Source organism: Megascapheus bottae, chromosome 14 (genome assembly GCF_031878675.1).
Source record: "Megascapheus bottae isolate mThoBot1 chromosome 14, mThoBot2.hap1, whole genome shotgun sequence".
Lineage (NCBI taxonomy): Eukaryota > Metazoa > Chordata > Mammalia > Rodentia > Geomyidae > Megascapheus > Megascapheus bottae.
Window position 1 is genome coordinate 6,628,180 of NC_143522.1, and position 22,746 is coordinate 6,650,925.

At 33.2% G+C, this 22,746-nt stretch overlaps 1 protein-coding gene across 8 annotated transcripts in view; it reads left to right on the forward strand.

The window, feature by feature from the left end:
• Positions 1-22,746, forward strand: part of Gphn (gephyrin) — a 337,298-nt gene that overhangs the window by 175,711 nt on the left and 138,841 nt on the right. For 4 of the 8 annotated variants that reach the window (XM_090344303.1, XM_090344305.1, XM_090344304.1 and 1 more), the window contains 3 exons: positions 3,431-3,703; positions 5,025-5,132; positions 14,075-14,209. In XM_090344303.1, coding sequence (XP_090200429.1) covers positions 3,431-3,703; positions 5,025-5,132; positions 14,075-14,209 — 516 coding nt within the window. The remainder of the gene's footprint in view (positions 1-3,430; positions 3,704-5,024; positions 5,133-14,074; positions 14,210-22,746) is intronic. The other 4 variants (XM_090344307.1, XM_090344309.1, XM_090344308.1 and 1 more) reach the window with 1 other exon arrangement.

Genomic DNA, 22,746 nt, shown 5'->3' on the forward strand with positions numbered 1-22,746 from the left:
CATGCTAGGTGATCAAACTGAGGAACTATGAGGCCCTGAGATCAAACCTTGGTACCAACCAAAAGAAAAGAAAACAAAAAGGGAGCGAAGAGGAGAGAATGATGACAAAGATGACATTAGTAGAGATTCATTGTATCCATATACTACTTTGTTGAATAGCAACTCCTTTGCATAACTACTTAAAGGTATAAATGAATGAAATAATCATACTATCATTTTCTCCACAACCCTCAAAGTTGAATATGATCACATGGAGATATTTTAAGACAGTATTTTGTATCTTTATTTTCTTCCATTGAAGATAACAAATATTTCAATTACCCATGTATCCTCTGTCAAATTATTACTCTGAGGATGAAAGTGCCAGGATCTATTGTTTCCTCTAGGAGCTACCAGCACTGATCTGTTATTTGTATGCAGATCCTTTCCCATATAGCCTTCTACAGACTCTGGCTTATTTATTGGCAACTATTCCTTTTTTTAATATATTTTTATTGTAATTAATAGAAGGGTTACATTATATTCACCAGATAGAAGTTGTGTATTACTTCACAAACATTGCTACCCTTTTTCATGTTTTTGTCCCCATTTCCCTCCCCCCATTCCCTCCCCTCATCTTGTTTTCCCCCCTTCCCTATCCTATTTCAAATAGACAAGTAAACATATACAATATATCAGATAACAAGATAAAATACTGTAACAATATGAGATAACCAAGGGACAACAAAAGAGATGAGAAATAACATATTACATTAACAGTCACACATTATTTGGCTCTTGTTTCAATATCCTGGAGGTCCTATCATCTATCCTCAATCTATATGGCCTTATGTATCTAGGTTTTGGCAACTATTCTTGACCTGTCATTTCATGGTCTCACAGCTAAATTCAGCCCTCCTTTGCATACCTACAGCCTACTAGTATTGGATTTATATTATGGACCTAGGTAGCCATATCAAAAATTGTGATTCTATTCAACTTCCAATCTTGAGTGGGAGTTCCTTTTATGGATATGTACCTAGTTATGTCTTAATAGATCGATATTTCATTGCCTTTCTCCTAATTGTTAGACAAATATTGCCAGCAGAAATCCAAAAGTTAAGACAAGAATTATGCAGTTTAGGCCTTTGTACTGATTTGAACTTCTTCAGTCAGCACCTAAATGGAGCACCCAAATGACTGGTCTCACTTATGACAACTGTAAATCAGGATTCCTAAAATGTACTTGTGTTTAATAACTCACTAGGATTCATAAAATTCACTGAAAGATGTTATAATCAAGATTATTTATTACAAGAATGACATACATATAAACAGTAGCTAACAGAAAAAATAGATTGAACATAGAGAGATATCAAAGGAACTGTCACTGTTCCTCTTTTTTTAATCATTCACGTGTCTGTTATCCTGTCAAAGATGTGTGTGATGATATACACAGATTATTGCCAGCTAGGAATACTATCCTAGGCTTTTGCTGACCAGAATTTTTTTTTACACACAACGGCAGATGATTTTATTTACAGTCATACATACTTTATGTGATTGGATGAAAGCACTTTTAGTGCATTGCAGACCTTGGCACAGCACTGTTACATAAGTTAAGACTATCAATAAATATCTTGCTCTCATTCAGGCACTGCATTGACTCTAGGGTGACCAGAATTTTTAAGATGCCTGGTGGCTAGAAACTCAGGTCAAGGGTTGGGGGAGGAAAATGGGGACAAAAACATGAGAAGGGGTATCAATGTATGTGAAGTAATGCTCCTTCTGTCTGGCAAATATAACTGTAACCCCTCGATTAATTATAATAAAAATCTATGAAAAAAAGAAATGTGTCAACAGATATTTAGCAGATATGACATTCTGAAAATCTGAAGAGTTCTTTGTTCAAGGCTTAGTTCTTTACCACAAAATACTTAAACAGTAAACTGATAGTGCATACAAAGAGAGGATAAAAGTTATGGCATCCTTTAAAGTATTCTAATAAGCCGCCAAAACTTTTACAATATTTCTTTTCCAATCTTAGATTTTTAAGGGTTCCTTTCAGTGTGAAATACAAATGATCAGAGTGGAAGACTGTTGCTAAACTAACATAACTGGTGTCAGTTGGAACCAGTACAAATATCTTCCCAAATATATCTGGCTCTGTATTCTGGTTATATAAGCTCTTGCTTATTCTCTTTTGATAATACACCTGAGCAGAAGGTTGTAAGGCTTTTCTGTAATGCTATTTATAAGTTTGTATCTATTTTTAAGTATTGCACAACATCATACAGTATACTAGTTATACTTCATGATGGTAATCAGAAGTTTGGCTTCTGAATAAAATAATCTGGTCCTCAAATGAGTTATTTGCGTCTTACTCTAATTAAAAATGTGAACATTCTTTCCTTCCTTTCCATGTTTCTAATAAAGCATCTCTGAACTCCAAAATTATTTCCCAAATTTTACTTTATTTTGGCATAAAGGAGTTTGTACTCAGCCTCATGCTTGCAAGATAGATGTTCTACCACGTGAGACATGCCCCCAGCACTCTTGCTTTAGTTATTTTCCAATAGTGCTTTAAGTTTTGGCACAGATCAGGCTCAAACTGTAATCATCTTCCCACCTTTGCTTACAAACTAAGTATAATTATGTGTACATATCACGATGCATGATTATTTGATAAATTATGATCTGAATACCTAGACTCCAATGACAATACTCCCAATCTCTGACTTTCAAGTAACTGGAATTACAGGTATGTCCATCGTGCCCAACCAAATTCTCACTTAAAAAAATAATAATATAACATTCTGTATTTTTTGGCATATGCCTGTAATCCCAACTACTCAGAAAGTGGAAGGATCTCATACTTTTCCTGGCCTTGGAAAAGGCACTGAGACCCTAACTGAAAAACAAATGAAAAACAAAGAATAAGAATATGGCTTAAGTAGTAGAGTGATTTTCCAGAAAGCGCTGAGCCTTGAATTTAATCCTCAGTACTGCCTTAAAAAGAAAAAAGAAATGTTGTACTGTGCAAGATAGTTCACACCTATAATCCCCGCTACCTAGGAGGTATAGATAGGAACATCACAATCCACAGTTAGCCTATGCAAAATCCCCAAACCCTATCAAAAAAAAATAAAACCATAAAGAGTTTGGCTCAAGTGGTAGAGCTCTTGACTAAGTAAGCAGAAGGTCCCAAGTGCAAACCCCAATACCAACACAACAACAATATGTGCTCATTTAGTAATGTAATTTTCTAGCATATGGAGAATATAGTCTGCCATCTTGTTTCATTTTTCACATTGCAAAAACAGTGCATCTAATGTGCATTCTCATGATTAGTGGAAGGAAATGCAATCTAAAATCAGTAATTATTTTCATTGCCAGCATTTTATGTGTCCATAAATTGGCTTCATTTTCATTATTTTTCTCCTGCGGACAGGAATGCTTTCAGTTTATACTGCCAGCTCTACCTCACGCCATTGACCTTTTACGTGATGCCATTGTAAAAGTAAAGGAGGTGCATGATGAACTTGAAGATTTACCTTCCCCGCCACCTCCTCTTTCCCCTCCTCCCACAACCAGCCCCCATAAGCAGACAGAAGACAAAGGGGTGCAGTGTGAGGAAGAAGAAGAAGAAAAGAAAGACAGCGGTGTTGCTTCAACAGAAGATAGCTCTTCATCACATATAACTGCAGCAGCCATTGCTGCCAAGGTAAGCCTACTGAGAGAAACTCAGAGGTCTTTAGATCCACAGATACATTCTTGATTTCATCCTCTGTCTCATCCTTCTATAAGTTTAATAACTCCTTAGAGAATCCTAAAAAACGGAGATATCCATTAATTTTTATCACTGTGTCCTTTCCTCACATAGATTTCTTATAAAAGTTGACATTTACTCTGTGTTTAAGGCACCACCTATTGAAGTTAGAGCTGCACGATAACCTTATGTGACATTTAAGAGCTCTTTGATTTTGTTATTTCTGTGGATATGTTAAGTTTATTGAGTCAAAACATCAAAATTTCATGGCCAGGAGTTTGGCCTAGTGGTGGAGTGCTTGCCTGGCATGCATGAAGACCCAGGTTCAATTTCTTGATACCACATACATAGAAAAAAAGCCAGAAATGGTGCTGTGGCTCAAGTGGTAAAGCCCAAGGACAGTGCTCAGCCCTTGAGCTCAAGTCCAAGACTGGCCAAAAAAAAAAATCAAGATTTCAGAAATTCTTAGAGGGACAAAAAACCCCTCAAGTTAAAATACTTAGTATAATTCAAGAAATTAACTACAAAAAATTATTTTTTTAAAAAAGACTTCGCTTTTATTTAAAGTATTTACTCCAATATTACTAAACAAATATTAGTGGTATAAAGAAGAATTTGATATGTTTGGTTTAATTTTAATAAAGTAATCAGTATTAATAAATGAATACCAAAGTGTTTCAAATTGTTTTTGGACAGCTGTGGAAGTTAATCTGGTACCATAATGTGTTTGAGTCAAATTAATTAATTTTTCTACCTGCATGTTATCAACAAATTAATTACTGTATAAAGTAATTTGTCGAGATTTATTCTGGCTGTCAGTACAATAAGATTTACTTCAGAACATATAGATTGAAATCATATATAATTCATGTCACATGGTAACTCAAAAACACAGTGTGTGGTTTTTTTCACTGAAGAGTGAATGATTTTTCATCTAGATCGTTCAGTGATCCATTGAGTCTTAACATTAATAAGGTATTAAACTATGATTTTTTAATGGAACAAATTGGTATAAAAGGTACATTTAAAAAAATCATTGTATGTTCTTTCTCTTTTACTTTAGTTAAAAGAGTAAAAAAAAAACACCATTGATTTTAGTCTTAAGGAAAAAGCTTATGACATTTAAAATCAAAGCTGATTTTTTCATTTTACATTTAGAAAATTTTGGCATTTCATTGTTTCTTTGTTTTCACTGTTTTCCTTTTTAGTCATTTTGCTTGTATAGTTTCATGTTTTCCTGTCACTATATTCATAACTGTTATGTGTTGTGCATTAGAAGCATCCATTCAGCACCAGTCTTGCTGTCATAATGGCATATGGTGGGCAGCCCATTCCTGGTCTCATCAGTTATTCCCATCATGCAACAGGCAATACAAATGAACCGGTAAGACAAAGGCTTTTACATTAATGATTGTGCAGATGTGCATCCTACTTCCTCTCCTGGAGGTAGACTATTTCATTGTGATGGATCTTCACCAGTGCTCTGTTGGGAAAAAGTACCACTGAGCATATTCCATCCAGAAATTTAAGAATTTCTCTTATAACTCAAGAGCTCTGCTGTCATTGAGATTCTAGTATTTGTGGCAGTGTTTTATCACATGACTTTTTACAAACTTGCTACACCAGAAATTTTGTTTTTGCTAGCAATTTCATTGAATATCTTTAAATAAGTTGTCTAGATTAATTTAAAAAAAAAAACCCTTAACAGAATCACTTTGAGTCTTTTTTTTCTTGTCGGGATAATGTATAGAGGGATTACAGTTACATTCGTCAGGTAATAGGTGCATTACTTATAATACATTGATACCCCTTCTTATGTTTCCTTTCCCCAACCCCTCACTTTGAGTCTTAAACCTAGACAGGTACTTGGTCAAGCTAACATTTCATTTGAATTAACCTTGCTTTTTTACTTTTTCTCATGATTTTTCATCTCATTTTCATTCATTGTGTTCCCATGACCATTTAGAAAGTTAAATCTTTGTGTGAATTTTGTGATTGTTAATCTTTTGATACAAATTTTTAAGGATACACACTAGTTCTTTAATTTTTGGAAAAATTACCACATTAAGGTAAGTATGGTAAGTGTGTGCCTGTAAATCCTAGAATTCAGGAGACTTAATCAGTCTCAATGAGTCTGAGACTAGTTTAGGCCAAATAGAGAACTTTAGGCTACCTAACCTATACAGTTAAACTCTATCTTAAAAAAAATAATTGGAAAAGGGGAGGAGAGAGAAAGGTAGGTGGAAGGAAACAAGGAAGGAAAGAAGTAAAAAGGAAAGGGAAAGAGAAGAAAAAAAGTACGAAACTAGGTTAGAAAAGAGTAAATTGTTAAGTATGTCATTAAATAGTGATAACATCAATTTCAGTCCAGTATATACATACAAAATTAGAGGAGTACAGAAAATAAAGCAAATAATGATGTGAAATTTGGCCCAAATTCTTATCTGAAAAAACCTACACCAAAAATTTGGAGAAAACATGGAAAAAGTTCCAACAATAGCCTTGGTGTTCTACTGGGAAATACACTATCAAGTAAAGACTTTCTCATGTAATCCAAAAAAAAAAATCATACCTGGCTGGAACTAAATAGTATATATGTATATAGAATGAAATATTAAATGTATAGTTGAATAATTTTATTTTCTTGATGCATTCATCAAAAGCATCTGGCCTTTTTCTATATCTTGTCTATGTGAATATTGCAACAATGAAGGGGGTATAGAGGTGTCTTTATTGTATCCTGATTTGCAATATTCTGGCTGAAGATCCAAGACTGGTGTCTTTGGCTTATAGATGAATACTGTTATTAAGTTTTTTTAAGGAATCTTCATTCTGCCTTCAATAGTGATTGTATTTATTTACATTTCCACCAACATTGTAATAGGGTTCTTTATATATTCTCATCAACATTTGTTGTTCACATATTTTTTTTGTCATTTGTGGAGCTTGAACTCAGGGCCTGGGTTCAATACCTAATCCTCTTTGTGCTCAAATGGTAGTGCTCTACCATTTGAACCACAGCACCACCTCTGTTTTTGAGTGATTAATTGGGTTGGCTTTGAATTGCAATTGTCAGATCTGAACCTCCTCAGTAGCTAGGATTACATGCGTGAGCCACTGGTGGTGCCCACCTTGTTGTTCATATTCTTAATGTCCATTCTGACTGACACAAAATGGAATCTCAGTGCTGTTTTGATTTGCATTCCCTTTATTGACAGAGATGTTGAGCATTTCTTCATGTATTTAGTGGCCATTTTTTTTGTTTTTGAAGGGTACTGATATACACATTCTTGTACAAGCTTTTGTTTGAACAGGTGTTTTCACTTCTGTTGAAATTAAATAAAGTATACTTTTTTTAGATAACACATGTATTATAAGAAAAAAATCAAAAAGCAATATATATATATTAGAAGCAACTAGCAATAATAGAGCTCCCTATAAATAAATATATAGAGAGATATGTAGAGAGAGATATATTTGTGTGATTTTTCAACACACAGCTTCAGTCACTTTAACTGTCAAACAGAGCGAACAGAACAGATTTTGGTCAGGATAGATATTTGGGGGAAGAGTCATTTAGTACATTGGTAAGTAAGTGGATTTCTATGAAGTAAAAATAGAAGATAATTTCATTAATTTATGATGATCCCATCAGTTGAAAAAATTCTCAAACTAAAGAAGGTAGTAGCATTGGAAGTTAGATCTATAGTGATGCATAAGTAGATGGTATACAAACTTTAGGACACAAAAACTGACTACTCTTGCTAATGAATAGCCTGTATCCTCCCTTAACAATCACCTTGGCTGGAAAATAGGCATTTAAAATCACTTCCTTTCCAAGAAAGTTTGCATTCAAACTATCATTATTACAGGTATTTCTTATCCCAGTCAAGATAAACTCCCAGTAACATCATATCTTTTTTGGAACCGTGTCTCCCCTTTCCATTGCTCTCTCCCAATATTTTTCTCCCATCCCCACCCAGCTCATTTCCCACAAGGTGTCTAGTGAGTACCACTTCTTACAATTGAAAAGAAAAACAGCAACAATGACAGCTAAAAAATGTTTCTTGTTTCCTTTTCTTCGAGTTCGTGTAATAGAATATTATTTTATATAATCATCTACACATAGCTATTGAGTCTTTGTCAACCACTCCTATACATATTCTCCTTTAGCCTCAGTGTGTGAATGTCTAGACTCCTACGTAATTTATTAGGTTGCAGCGTGTCACTATGTTTAATTGTAGATTTATATGCATATTTTAGTTAGCACAAATGAAGAAATCAATGCAGCTTAGGTATCTATGGCTCTGGCTAACTTCACTTAATGTAATTTTTTCCAGATATTTCCATTACCTTATGCATGACTCAATATCATTTTTTCTGATGGATGATTAGAATTCCATTTTGTAGATGTACCACATTTTCCTGATCCATTCATCCATTTAGAGACATCTAGATTGATTCCATATCTTGTATATGGTAAACAGTGCTGCAATGAACATGGCTATGCTGGTGGCTTTAGTGTGGCCTGATTTGTGGTCCATTGGGTAAATGCCCAGGAGCAGAATTGCTGGGTCATAGGGTAGCTCTATTTTTAGTTGTGTTTTTTGGTTGTTTTGTTTGGGGTTTTTTGTGGGTCATAGGGCTTGACTTTGGCCTGGGTGTTGTCCTTGAGCTCTTCAGCTCAAGGCTACTGCCCTACCCCTGTGCCTGAGTGTTGTCCCTAAGGTCTTTGGCACAAGGCAAAAACCCTGCCCTTGAGCCAAGCCCTATGTCCCATCTTCTAGGGCTTAACTAGATAAGAGTTTCAGGTCCTTTTGTGCTTGGGCTGGGTTTGAGCCTTGATCCTCAGATCTCCTGAGTAGCTAGAATTACTGGTGTGAGCCACCACTCCCTGCTTCTATGTTTACTTTTTTAAAGAACTTCCATACTGCTTTCCAGAATGGTCGAACAAGTTTATATTTCCACTAACTATGTCATAAAGTTCCTTTTAGGCCAAATCCCTGCCATTGTTTGTTATTGTTAGTTTTCTTGGTAATGGCCATTCTAAATGCAATGAGGTGGAATCTCAATTTTGTTTTTATTTGCATTTCTTTTATGGCCAGAGATGTTGAACACATAGCCATTCATTTTTTTTAGCCCTCTGAGAAGTCTGTTTAAGTCTTTGGCCCACTTCATTATTGGGTTGTTGAGTTTTTGAGGTTTTACGGAGGTTAATTTTTGTGCTCAAAATATATTTAGATTTTATTTTTCTTTTTCCAATCGTTATCTAAGTATGAAGTCATCTGTCATTGTAGTTTTGATTTGAATTTCTTTATTAACTAAGGATGGTATCTTTTCCTAAGCTTTTTGCACATTTATATATTCATTGAAGAAATGTCAACTCAAAAATATGAATATTATTCACAAATAAATATGAATAATATTCACAAATAAAATATTCATAGAGACATATTAATATTTTCATCAAAATGAAATAATTCTTATGTCCATCAACAGAATACTCTATATTTCTACCTTCTTTTCCTTACTTTTATTATTTTAATGCTTTGAAATCTTATTCTGTCTTTATCAAGAATGAAATTGCTTTATAAATAATAAAATAGCTCTCCTTCTGGTAATAATGACTCCATCATCCATACTCAGTGTCTGGTTCTTCCTTTTTTGTTAATTTCTTTCAGTATTTTCTGGCCATATGTCTTTTTAATTTTTTTTTTAGTGTCTGATCTATCTCTGTAACTTTAACAACTGTATTATGCAATGATTTCTCAATCTCTTATCTTTGTCATAGATATCTTTTTTTGATATAGAGGTAGATTCAATTATTAATGGAAATGGATAATTTCTCTGCTTTATCCTCCATGTTCATTTATCAAAGCATTTTTCTAGAATCCTTCAAATTATTTTTCCATCTTTCAATAGACTTTCCTTGCAAGAACATACAACACACACACATATACACATACAGAGTAGTAATATAATATGCAGAGTAGTAATAACAATCTCTTCCTCCCTCCCCTACAACTGAGCCTACATTGTCAAACATACTTAATGTCTCAATTGTATCTACTCTTTTTACTTTTCAGCTAATTTCTTTAATAACTGAATGTTCTGAGGGTCCAGGATGTAGCTCAATGGTATAGTGTACTTTCTTATTATCTACAATGCCCTTGGTTGAGTTGCTACTATTAGAGAGGGGAAAAAAATCAAAATTTGTATAATAGCTTCTTTTCCAGTTCTCTTGTTCTTCTTATTCTCTCCTATATTTAATTTTTTAATATTTCCTTTAATTTTTTTTCCTTTTTTGCTCCCTGATGTTTTTCTGTCTTAATTACTCAGTCTTTTTTCCCCTCTGTCAGTTCTTATAAATTGGAACACAAATAATCTTCCAAACCTGAATACATTTGAAGTGAAAAGGTTGTTTCGCTATTGTGCACAGATAAGTAGAACCCCAGATTATTCAAGGATATATGCTCATACTTTTTTTTTTTTGCCAATCCTGGGCTTGGGCTCAGGGCCTGAGCACTGTCCTTGGACTTTCTCAAGTCTTAGCACTCTACCACTTGAGCCTCAGCACCACTTCCAGCTTTTTTCAATGTATGTGGTACCGAGGAATCGAACCCAGGTCTTTGTGCATGCTAAGCAAGCACTCTACCACTAGGCCAAACTCCCGGCCCCTAGTCATACTTTTATATACAGATTGTTTTTCTTTTTTTATTTTTTATGTTAGATTTTTTTATTGTAATTAATAGGAGGGTTACATTATATTCGCCAGATCCAAGATTGTTTTTATCTAATTCTTTTTCTTCTGTTAAACCCTTAACAAAGATATAACCCAGAATTTTCAACCATCATCTTTCATTCTTTCACATACTCTCAATTCTCTCAATACTCTAGATACTCTCAATACCCTAGAATGATGACTTATATTAATAATTTCTAAATTATTTGTTCAATCTTAACTTCTTGAATTCTTAATCCAAATGTGTTTGTGTGTCCATACCTGGTTTGAATTTAGAATCTTGAGCTCTTGTTCAATTTTTTCACTTACAGCTGGTAGTCTACCAGTTTGAACCATACCTCCAATCTGGCATTTTTTCTGTTTAATTAGAGATTATGTCTCGGAACTCTCAGGTTTTAGGCTGACTATAAACCTTAATCCTTCATAGACATCTCTAAACTAGTAGTCCAATGTACATACACCCAAAACTTAAAAATCCTATCCTTATATATCCCACTATTTTATTTCCATTCACATCCAAACATATACCCTGTAATACATAGTATGGTTCTTTGTGTAACTCTGGAAACACACACACACACACACACACACACACACACACACAAACACACTCAGATTCATTTAAGTAAACACATTAAAGACATTGCATTTTGAAGTTTCTCCTTAGGTTCTATATATAAAAGAGTAGCAAAAAATCTGTTCCATCATGCCAGTGCATTCTAGTATATGAAATACACACTGATCAAACTATTGCACCTATAAATTGTATGTAAGTGTAATTATTACAGTGAAAGAATAGTATTTGGTACCATGCAGTGTGATAGCAATATTTGATCTTATTCTAATCCATGACCCTATTATATAAAAGTGGTAACAAACAGCTATTCTAATTTGAACTATCTCTATTCCTTGAAATATCATAATTCAGTACCATGACGTACAAGCAAACAAACTTTTTGGCTTCTCATTCTGCTTTTGTATATATTATTCATGAATCATATGGTATCACAACATAGAAATTGGTGATGATACAATAAGCATTAAGAATGTTGGAGTCAAAATTAAAGGAGCCAACAGGGTGTGGTGGCTCATGCCTGTAATCCTAGCTACTCAGGAGGCTGAGATCTGAGAATCAGGGTTCAAAGCCAGTCCGCACACAAAAGGACCTGAGACTCTTATCTCCAATTAACGTCTAGAAAACAGAAAGTGGGGCTTGGCTCAAGGGGACTGCTGTAACCTTGAGGTGAAAAGCTCAGGGACAGCCCCCAGGCTGAGTTCAAGCCTCATGACCCACCAAAAAAAAGAAAAATAAGAAGAAAGGAAAGAAAAGAAAGAAATTTAAAAATCCTTTGTAGAAATAATGTCTTTTTATGACAAGGAAATGGCATGAAGGTATAAGGAGTACTAGTCACAGTATAACTGACATTTCTAGTTCTTTTCATGTAATAATTATTGATTGTTTTTATCACATGCATTACAAATATTCTGCACAAGAATGGGAATAGAAAGAAGTGAGAAAGAGGAGAGAAGGAGGGAGGGAGGAAGAAGAAAGAGAGGGAAGAAGAGGGAGGGAAGGAAGAAGGAAGGAAGGAAGGAGAGAAGGAAGGAAGGAAGGAAGGAAGGAAAGAAGGAAGGAAGGAAGGAAGGAAGGAAGGAAAGAAGGAAGGAAGGAAGGAAGGAAGGTCTGTCTTGTGTATGAAACTTGAAAGTGTTCAAACTCATTCTTAGGATTAGTAGACCTGTGAATGCCTACTACTACTAGATCAAAATTTGTATCTACTTATATCTACTTTCTCTACTATATTAATTATATCTATCCCTAAGATAATAAAATAATAGTAACCAACATTTAATAAACATTTACTGCTTTAAAGTACTAAGTATTTTTTTAATGATTTGATTATTTTATTTTGGTCGTTATCCAAAAGAGTTGCCATTCAACAAAGCTGTTTCTGAATAGAGTTTTTGATTAATATTACCCCTTTTAACATTCTTAACCAGCCCTCCCACTCTTCCCTTACATTTTTTTAAATTTTAAATTCTGTATTGAATTTTTGCCACTTAACAAAACATGTTACAATGTATACAATGCCTCTTGATCTGTGTCATCCCTAAATCCTCACCCATCCCAGCTTCTACACTGAGTATGACATCTGTGTAGCTCATATTTTGCCCTTCACCAAATGTATACCTATAAAATCTTAGTTGTGTATGCTGTTTCAAAATGTAATATATAATTCCAACATACATAATTGCTTTTATTCCAAAGTATTAATAATTCATAGAGTCATGAACAACTGTCAAGTTTTAAATTTTCCAAATAAAAATAGTTAAATCAATTATTAAATATCTTTACTAAGTTTATAACTACCATCTAAATTTAAATAATTATTTTATATTTACATGAACATTTTCTTTAGTTACTTGAGTTGAGCAGGGGTCAAGAGGACAGGGGAAGGAAAATGAATGGAGGAAATGAGAGAAATAAAAGCAAAATGGATTGTATATGACTCTTAGAAGGTAGTACTAAATATTTTCTACATATAGTCTCTCCTAATGCCATAATTCAAGAGTTAGAAAATATCTTACTCTCAGTTTTTAGGTAAAGGAAGTGATGATTTAGATGATGTTCTTCCAGGTCCTCGCATATATGGGCTAGCACATTTTAATGAATAATTGAGATTTTTAATAAGGTAGCTTGTATGATTTTAAAACATTGAGCAGAATTTAAGTAAAACAGAAAACCATCTTGAGTTACCTTAGGAATTATAAATTGGAAATTTACTGTACTTGGTCCTAATGAGGCAAAGCAAATGGAGAAAATATATTAGCCACAAGAGCTATAAAGGAGCTGTATTCTTGATTTGAGAGGGACACAACAGACATGGTGACCTGGTAAAAGGAACAAAAGGAATAAATACCAACCCTTACTGTTCTCTAACACTTAGTATCATACCACTGTCTCTTATTGGCCGAGTCCAGCTAGAAGTCAGGGACCATAAAATAACTTGGTTGATGCTCTCAGGTCGCTTTGCAGATGATGAAGAATGTTGAAAAATTCCTCAGAACACGGAAAGTATGTAGTGTTTAAATGTTTTGTACAAGATTCCTGACAATTAGAGGACAGTATATGAATGAAAAACACGTGTCCACAATGCTGTGCTTATACAAATATATTCTGAGCTGGGAGTTTGGCCTAGTGGTAGAGTGCTTGCCTAGCATGCATAATGACCCTGGTTCAATTCTTCAGCACCACATACATAGAAGAAAGCTGGAAGTGGTGATGATGCTGAAGTGGTGGAGCTCTAGCCTTGAGAAAGTCCAAGGACAATGCTCAGGCCCTGAGCTCAAGCCCAGGATTGGCAATATATATACATATATATATATATATATTCTATTTGTCAGGAAAATATATTTGTCTAAAAATGTCTAATTCCAAATTGTTCTATGTGTTTGTATTTGATAAGTGACATGAGCTATATGAGAGCTGAACAGATAAAAGTCTCAAAAATCTAAGAGAAATAAGTTTTTATATTTCATTAACATTTTCAAAATATTAAATTAAAATTGTTCTCTTTGTTCAGATTCCAGACTCCATCATTTCTCGTGGTGTTCAGGTGCTCCCACGAGATACAGCCTCCCTTAGCACTACTCCTTCTGAATCGCCTCGTGCTCAGGCTACATCTCGCCTCTCTACAGCTTCCTGCCCAACACCAAAAGTAAGTACAATTCTTTAGCACTTTACACTTGCTCAATTATGAAATCTTGGAAACTAAATAATATTATCCCCTGCTTGTCAAGGTTGGATTGCATGTTAGATACTACGAGAAATAAGTAGACTGTAAGATAGTTACTACCCATTATTTCACAAACAACTATATTGTCCAACAGTAACACAATAGAAATTTCATGCAGTATACTTATTCCTACATCTCAGCTTTAAGGTATTACTTCTGCTCTTGTTTCTTTGTTGTAGACCTGTTACTTTTGACCATACTCATCAATATTGAAGTTCTTTATGTAGATGACTTATTTTGTGCCAATAAAAAGCAGTTAGCAAAATATTGTCACTAAAGGGCCTTTTTTTTTTTAACTTGTTCATGCTAGGGTAGCTCCCTGCTATAGTATCATTCCAATTTTTTTCAATATTATTCAACTTGGAATGTTGCTGCCTAATATTTGGAAACAAATCTAAATTTATTAGAAAGAAAGTTTTAATGCCAACCTTTGGGGGAGGGAAGAGTTTCTTATAACCTTTACTTTTTAAAAAAAAATCTCAGAGAATCAAGGTGGGTAAAACATTAGACATTCCTATGCTGTCTCACATCTTTGTGTATATGATAACCAGCAAACCTAATGACTGCTGTGATTTGCTTCTGTTGTCCCTTTCTGGTTAAGTCATTTGTGCCTTTAGGTTACCTATATGATGGGATTACTGTTGATATCAGAAGACTAACAGAACACAGAACTTTCAAACTGACCCCTTTCCCCATCATCAAATTTAAGAAACTGTATAGCTGTCTCTCAGTCACAACTTTTCTAGCAACTAGATGTTATAATTACATTTGACTAGAAGTGGTCTCAAATAGTTTTTGATGTTCATATACTAAAGTTTGTATTACATTATGTGATCCAACCTTTTTAGTAAAATCTTCAGTGTTACTGCTAATGGTATGGTGAATAAACTAATTTAGTTCTATCATTTAAAAATTGAAGGTATAAATTCTCAGTGAAGAAAAGCTATGGTAACATCTGAGTTCTAAAATATGTTGGTGCCATTTGGGTACCACTTATTTGGATTTTACGTAAAGGAAAATAAGATGTTCTCCAAAGCTGAATAGTAAGGAAAAATCTTATCTGTGTCTGCATTAAAATAATAACTTATAGTTAGACTACATTAAATTCCAGCTGTACAAGCTAAACATTTTTTAAAGTCTAGGATATTATCAGAACTCAAGGTTAGGTCACTACAAGATATTTAGTTCACCAGATATTAAAATCTAACCATTAAAAATATAAAATTACATAATAATAAATAGTCTATGATCATAAATATTTTGGAAAGTAGTTTAAGCTACCTTAAATTATATACAGTAGTTTTATAGAGCATTTTTTAAAATTCCTGTTGCTATATTTTATCACAAAGAAGATTTCAAATACAATTTTTAAAGTACTCATACATCCAAATTCACCAAATTCTAGAAATAAGAACATTCACTTTTTTAAAGGGGGAGCAAGTAACTTGTCTTTTTTTTCCCTTAGTTAATACTTACATATTCAAAGCACTAAATTTGTGGAGGGGGTGAATTGGTGAGTGTGTGCTGTCTCTGGGGCTTATACTTAGTGCCAGAACATTTTTTCCTAACCTTTTGCTCAGATCTGTCGCTCTACCACTAAAACTCCATTTCTGGCCTCTTTTGATAGTATATTGGAGATAAGAGTCTCACAGACTTTCCTGCCATGGCTGGCTTTGAATTGTGATACTCAGATCTCAGCTTCCTGAGTAGTTTAAGATTACAGGTGTGAGTTACCAATGCCCAGCTAAAGCCTGAATTTTTACATAAGAGTAAGATTGTTGTCCTTTTTGGTAATTTTTATCAGCACAAGTATGTATAACTTAAAAGTATGTATCTTGCCTATGTAAATATAATGTTTATACTATATTTTAAGTATTTAATTAAAATATTAATGTAATAAAAGAAACTAGTTTGAATAATGCTATTCTTAAAAAAATTACAAGAAGTCTCATAAATGTTTTAGTATTGCTTAATTTAGTCTTAACTAGGTATTCACAGGTACATTCAGTCAAAGGCATAGTAAAACAAAACAAGTAGAAAAGCAATTCTGTGATGATAATTTCACAACAGTCTAATAATTGTAATGAAATACATAGCAAGAATAGAGTCTTACTTAGATAGGTTAACCACAAAAGACATCAGTAAAACTAACATTTCACCAGTATCGTGAAAAGTTAATAAAAACCAAAAATGAGTGTGTTCAGAGGAAGTTTTAAGAATTATATTCAGCAATGATGATCACTATTGAAGGCACTGGTCACCAGTCATCAACTTTTCATTATTACCTGAATAGTCTTTACTCAGAGATTGCCATTTCTTTCATTTCTTTAAATGAACTTTCACACTTAACCCTGTTTCAGATAAATTATTCATTTTAAGTATAAAAAAATGTGACATAAAAATAGTTCTTATTTCTATTTTGAGATATTGGGTAGATGATTGTATTATTAACTATATTAAGGAATTATAGCAAAGCAGCAAGTTTTCAAGAATAATCCATTCTGATTTTTAATGTGTTCAGTTTAAGATATGTTTGACACATTCCAGTAGTGACATTCACCACAAAATTAGGAATAACTTTTTGGCCATTTTTGTTTTTACTATATATTTATGCATTATTTATAATTGAGTACATAGTAATCAATCCCATAGAAATCTCTTCTCTATGTCTCAAATTAGATGAATGCCAGTATGAAGGACAGCAGCATTTAGAAAGAATATACTCAAGGAAGCCAGGCTGTCTCATACCTGTAATCCCAGCTACTCAGGAGGCTGAGATTTGATGTTCACAACCCAGCTCGGGCAGGAAAGTCTATGAGACTCCAATTAACTACTAGAAAACCAGAAGTGGAGCTGTGGCTCAAGTGGTAAACTGCTAGTCTTGAGCACCCAGGCCTGAGTTCAAACCACAACTGACCAAAAAAGAAAAAGTATGAAGTAGAAAATAATGGAAAGGAGCAAAAGTAATATTTTTAAAAGTCCAGAATTTCAATCAAATCATCATTTCCTTTTGATTTTACTAAAAAAAGATATTTGAATGATCTATTTTACTATATTTTATTCTCAAATATCTGAAATTTAACTTTTATAAAGTAAGTGTTACTTTTAGTCACATAATCTTTGTGCATTAAAAACTAAAAAAGAAGTTTGTAGTAGTAGGGAAGAACAGAAAAGAATATTTTCATCAGACTAACCAGCAGATTGTTTTCTTCTACTTAGGGAGAAATATAAGCACTGTAATATTGAACTGAACTGAAATTAAGGCAATGATTTTAAAGTATTATTCAGATACCTTTATGTAAAAAAATTATATTCTTTTCTTATATTAATGTGGGTACTTAGGATTTGTTTGTACACTTCCTTTGTTCTTTGAATAAACTTTTTTTTTATTCAGAATTTTCAGTGTGTGAGACTGAAAGGTAATGATAACTCCTTACTCCTTTACCTATAAAAACTCCCTTTTGTGATCTACTCCTAGTAATGTTAGCTTTTGCAAACTGTTCCATATTGTTGCTATTTTCCTGTGAATACCACAGTGATTATGAGATGTGGCTAGTCTGTTTTCCTAATAACTAAGTCTGTGGCTAAAATTCCATTGTTGTATCTCTAGACTAGGGGTACTAACTGGCTCTCCAAAATTATTTCCTACTAGTTATAAGAGTTTAAGCAAAGTCAGAAGACTGCATTAAACACTGGGTTTCTTTTCTTTGCTCTAAAATTATTTCAGCATTTCCACATCCATATCTGCACAGTAAAGGTCAGTATAGAAATTTATGGGTTCTAGCTGGGCGCAGTAGCTCAAGCCTGTAATCCTAGCTACTCAGGAGACTGAGATCTGAGAATCAAGGCTCAAAGCCAGCCTGGGCACAAAAGGACCTGAGACTCTTATCTCCAATTAACCTCTAGAAAATGGGAAGTGGGGCTTGGCTCCAGGGTAAGTTGGTAGTCTTGAGCTGAAGAGCTCAGGGACAATGCCCAGGCCGAGTTCAAACCCCATGATCCACAAAAAAAAAAAAAAAAGAAAGAAGGAAGGAAGGAAAAGAAAGAAAAGCAAGCAAGAAAGAAAGAAAGAGAGAGAGAAAGATTTACAGGTTCTATATGAAAAACAAAAAGATTGGAAATCACTGAACCAAGTAAAAGCGAAAACCCATCTTCTGAGAAAAAAAGATAATACCTTGGGATATTGAATAATAATGTTATTAATACTTTAAATTAAACACAACGAAGTTCTCTAACTTACTGGTCTCAAGATCCCTTGGATATTTAAAATTATCCCTTGGATAATTTTTAAAATTATTAGGGATTCCAAATAGCTTCTGTTAATGTGGGTTCTATCTGGCTATTTTTACTAGACTAGGAGATAAAGCTGAGAATTTTATAAAATATTTATTTATTGCTTTAAAATAATAAATTCCTTACTTGTTAATGTAAATAATGTTTTTATGAAAAAAACAAAGTTTCATTTTCCAAAAGGAGAAAGATCCACTGATGACTAGTTTAATAACAGTCTAATGTGATATATTGCCTTGGGAATAGTAAGAAACAAGTTCAGCTTCATATAATTCTATAGCTAGAAAAGAAAGAATGATTTTATTGATATTTTCAGATAACTGTTGTTTTAATCCTAAAGTATTAATTATTAGTTTATTAAAATGCAGTTGAAATGTAAATTTGGAGTCTTGTCTAAGACTGTTCCATATTCTGGTCTGTCTTGCACTTTGGAATAGATCTACCCATGTATGATTTTGGAATACAGATTTGTCATTTGAAAAATATAGCTTCTTTCAAATCTTGGTAGATTTCATTATATCTGATTCATCTAAATATTTTTAGAAATGACACTTTCAAGTTTATAGTTGCAGAAACACATTTTTCTCTCCTGATTTTTGCTTAGAAACAAATTTTCGATGTGTGTTTGTTACTGAGCAAGAGTCATCTTTTGTTTGAAGCAAAGTAATATTTGCTGTTTAACTGAATACAATATTAAAAGAACAAACTTTTTAAACTAGTATATGGCAGTGAATAATGCAATCACTATTTTTAGTGTTTGGATTCATTTTCTAAATTCACACTAAGATATGAATTCTTTATTGCTATTTGTACAAATATACCTGTCCTAAAGAAGACAAATAATGTTTGATGCTATTGATAAACCAATTTTCACCTTTTGGACCACTGAAAAGGTCTCATATACCCTAACATATCTACACTGTTCAAAGTGCTTTTACAGTACAATGGCATATTTACTAAAAATATTTTGGGTCAAAACTGATGTTTGTTGAATCGTCCTTTTTCCACATTTTCCGCATAGAAGTAATGTTATAAAAGTAGATTTAGCATAGAGGTCTGATACTTAATGCAAATTCCTTTGAATACTATGCTTAAGCATTATAAAATACTTTGTCCTATCATCCTGGCCTGTTCTTTTGTAGGGAAAAGTTACTCACTCTTCTATGGTTAAAAATGAGTAATGAGATTTGTTTAGATAGGTCTGGAATTTTTAACTAACTCCACTGAGTTTCAGCATAATGTTATTTCAACATTTTGGTAACAATTAGTATTTACTCAGAAAATGAATTGGGAAACATGAAGTACTCCTTAAATTTTCAAGAGTTGTTTAAAGTTTTGAGTTTTTAGATACTTTTATTGGATTCTTTTATAATTTGGGGCTGGGTTCTCAGTTTTAGACTACCTACCTAAATAGGAAATGCTCTGGGTTCAGTTCCCATCCAGAAGGTGATGAGCAGGAGGAAGAAGGGGAAGAGAATGAGGGAGGGGAGAGAAAGACGGCAGGCTATAAATGGCATGGTCTATTTTTTTTTAAGTAATAAACATGGCTTACTTTGTAAATATAGGAAACTCATGAGAAAAAAAATTTATAAAGTTCCCTTCATAAGAAAATCACTATTAAAATTTGCTATATCATTGAATTTTTTTCCTATATATTCAAGTATTTTATCATAATGAGAATATAAGAGCTCAGGTTCTGGAGTTTAATGGGCCTGGTGATAAGCCTCACCTCTGTCACTTCCTACCTGTAAAATAATTTCACCTCTAAAACCTTAAAATTATCTCTATCCTTAAAGTGAAAATAGTAGTACTAACTCTCCACAGGATTAAGAATTAAATCTAAAAATGCATATAAAACAGCATAGTACTCAATAACTACTAGCTATTATTATTATTAAGCTATTTATATTTTAAACTATCTCATTTTCTCATTTAGTAATTGGAACAGTTTTTCCATGTCATAAACATATACACATGTTTTTAAGTTTCCTTTTACAAAACCATTTGATTATTACATGACATTCTAGTTGACAATGTTGTTTGTTTTGCTTTGTTTTTGTTACTTGTTTCTTGTTTTTGCCAGTCCCAGGTTTGAACTCAGTGCCTGAGCACTGTCCTTGGGCCTTCTCAAGGTTAGAGCTCAACCACTTGAGCCACAGCACTTTCCGGCTTTTTCTATGTCTGTGGTACTAAGGAATTGAACCCATCTTCATGCATGTGAGGGAAGCACTCTACCACTAGGCCATGCTCCTGGCCTAGCATAGTTTTTTCACCTTATTTTAGATTCTTTAGTTGTGTACTGTTTTCTAGTTTTGAAAGCAATGTTATAGATTAGTATTAAACTAAGCAACCTGTGTGATTCAAGAACTTTTACATTTATAATCCTTCATGACTACAAGAATAAATCAATTTTCCATCATCATGAATTCAATTTAATGATAGCTTGGAAGCCCTTTTATCTATCACATTGTAACTTTTTGAGAGGCAGTAGAGTTCAGTTTCTGTATCTGTAATATCAAGTTATTAAATGAATATACCTATTCCTTTGGCACAACTCCTACTCCTACTGAGTATATATTTTATATTTATCCAGTGATGTATTAATCTGCAATTTATATAAAAACATATCTTTATAAGCTTTTGTATTATGTTCTCAAAGCCTGAAAATACTGAGTTCACATAAAATCTTTCTCTTTTAGGTTCTGTTTATCTCTGTTAAGCAAAATATTGATTTATCTTGGTATTCACTGCAGTTTGCTCAAATTAAGGAGGATCAGGAAAATAACAGAAATATAAGAAATAGTGAAATTAAGAATACTAGTTCTTAGTTTAATTAAATATGTTTAAATCTAGTAAATGCTTTTTAACAATTTAAACATATTTTCATACAAAAGTAGCCCCTCCAGAAAAATAACTGTACTATTATTTGAGCAGCAAAACTGATTAATGATTCAATCTGTATAAATTAGCTGCCCATGTTTAATAGCAACATTAATAGAGTATATCTCAAGCTAAGTTTTCTGAGGATCTTTATATTTTAAAGTGATACATGCTCTGAAATTAGCTATTTTCTGATACAGATTTCAGGATTAATCATTCTACATTCCTGACAAAGCAGATTAATCCAGAAACATCCAGTGAATGGCTTATAATATAACATGTATCAAATACTGTACTTTGCATTGGAGATACAGCAATGGATGCACTTACAAACTGTCCTAATGGAGGTGATGTGAAAATAAAATATTTACAGCAAATCTTTCCAATAAATAATTGATAACTTCCACCATCCCTTCTAAAGATGTATAAAAATATAGGATAATTACAAAAGCAAGTCAAAATACCACATAAAAGAAATATATCCAGCAAAGATACAGATGGAAAAATTGTTTCCTAGAAGTATTCTAAAAACTAGAAATCTTCTAAAAGTTAAAACAATACAAATAATAGTCATTTTTTATGATTTTAGAGCTTATAAGCATAAGTACCATAAGAAACAATGACATGGATGTTACTGTTTACACTAGTTAGAATGTAAGTTTGTATTAACTTTCAAGCAAATGGCATGTATTTCAGAAATATGAGAGACAGCAGAAAAGTGTTAAAACTTTCTTTTAACAAGTCATCTTGTTTGTAAAATGTTATGCAAAATGAAGTATCAGAGAGACCACAATGAATCTCCCTAATCTAAAAATCTGAAGTTGAAAATGCTCTGAATTTTAAAACATTTTGAGTGATTGGCACGCTACAATTTAGACTTTCAGAGAATCTTAAATTTTATGATTAATAATGTTTAATCAATCTATGCAAACATCCCATATTCACAACAAAAATCCTCTGAAATCTGAAGCACTTTTTGCTGGTTCTAATCTTTTGAATAATGGATATTCAACTTGCATAAATACTGCATGGTTAGCTTCTTTTCTCTTTAGAAGGTTTAGCTTCATGGGAAAGTAGTATAGAAATAGATGCAAGGCTGGGCTTGGTGGCTCACGCCTGTAATCCTAAAGTCTGAGAGACTCTTATCTCCAGTTAACCACTAGAAAACTGGAAGTGGTGCTGTGGCTCATGGGGTAGAACAGTAGCCTTGAGCTGAAGAGCTCAGGGACAGTAGCAAGGCCCAGAGTTCAAGCCTCAGAACCAATTTTTTAAAAAAAGAGATAAGGTGA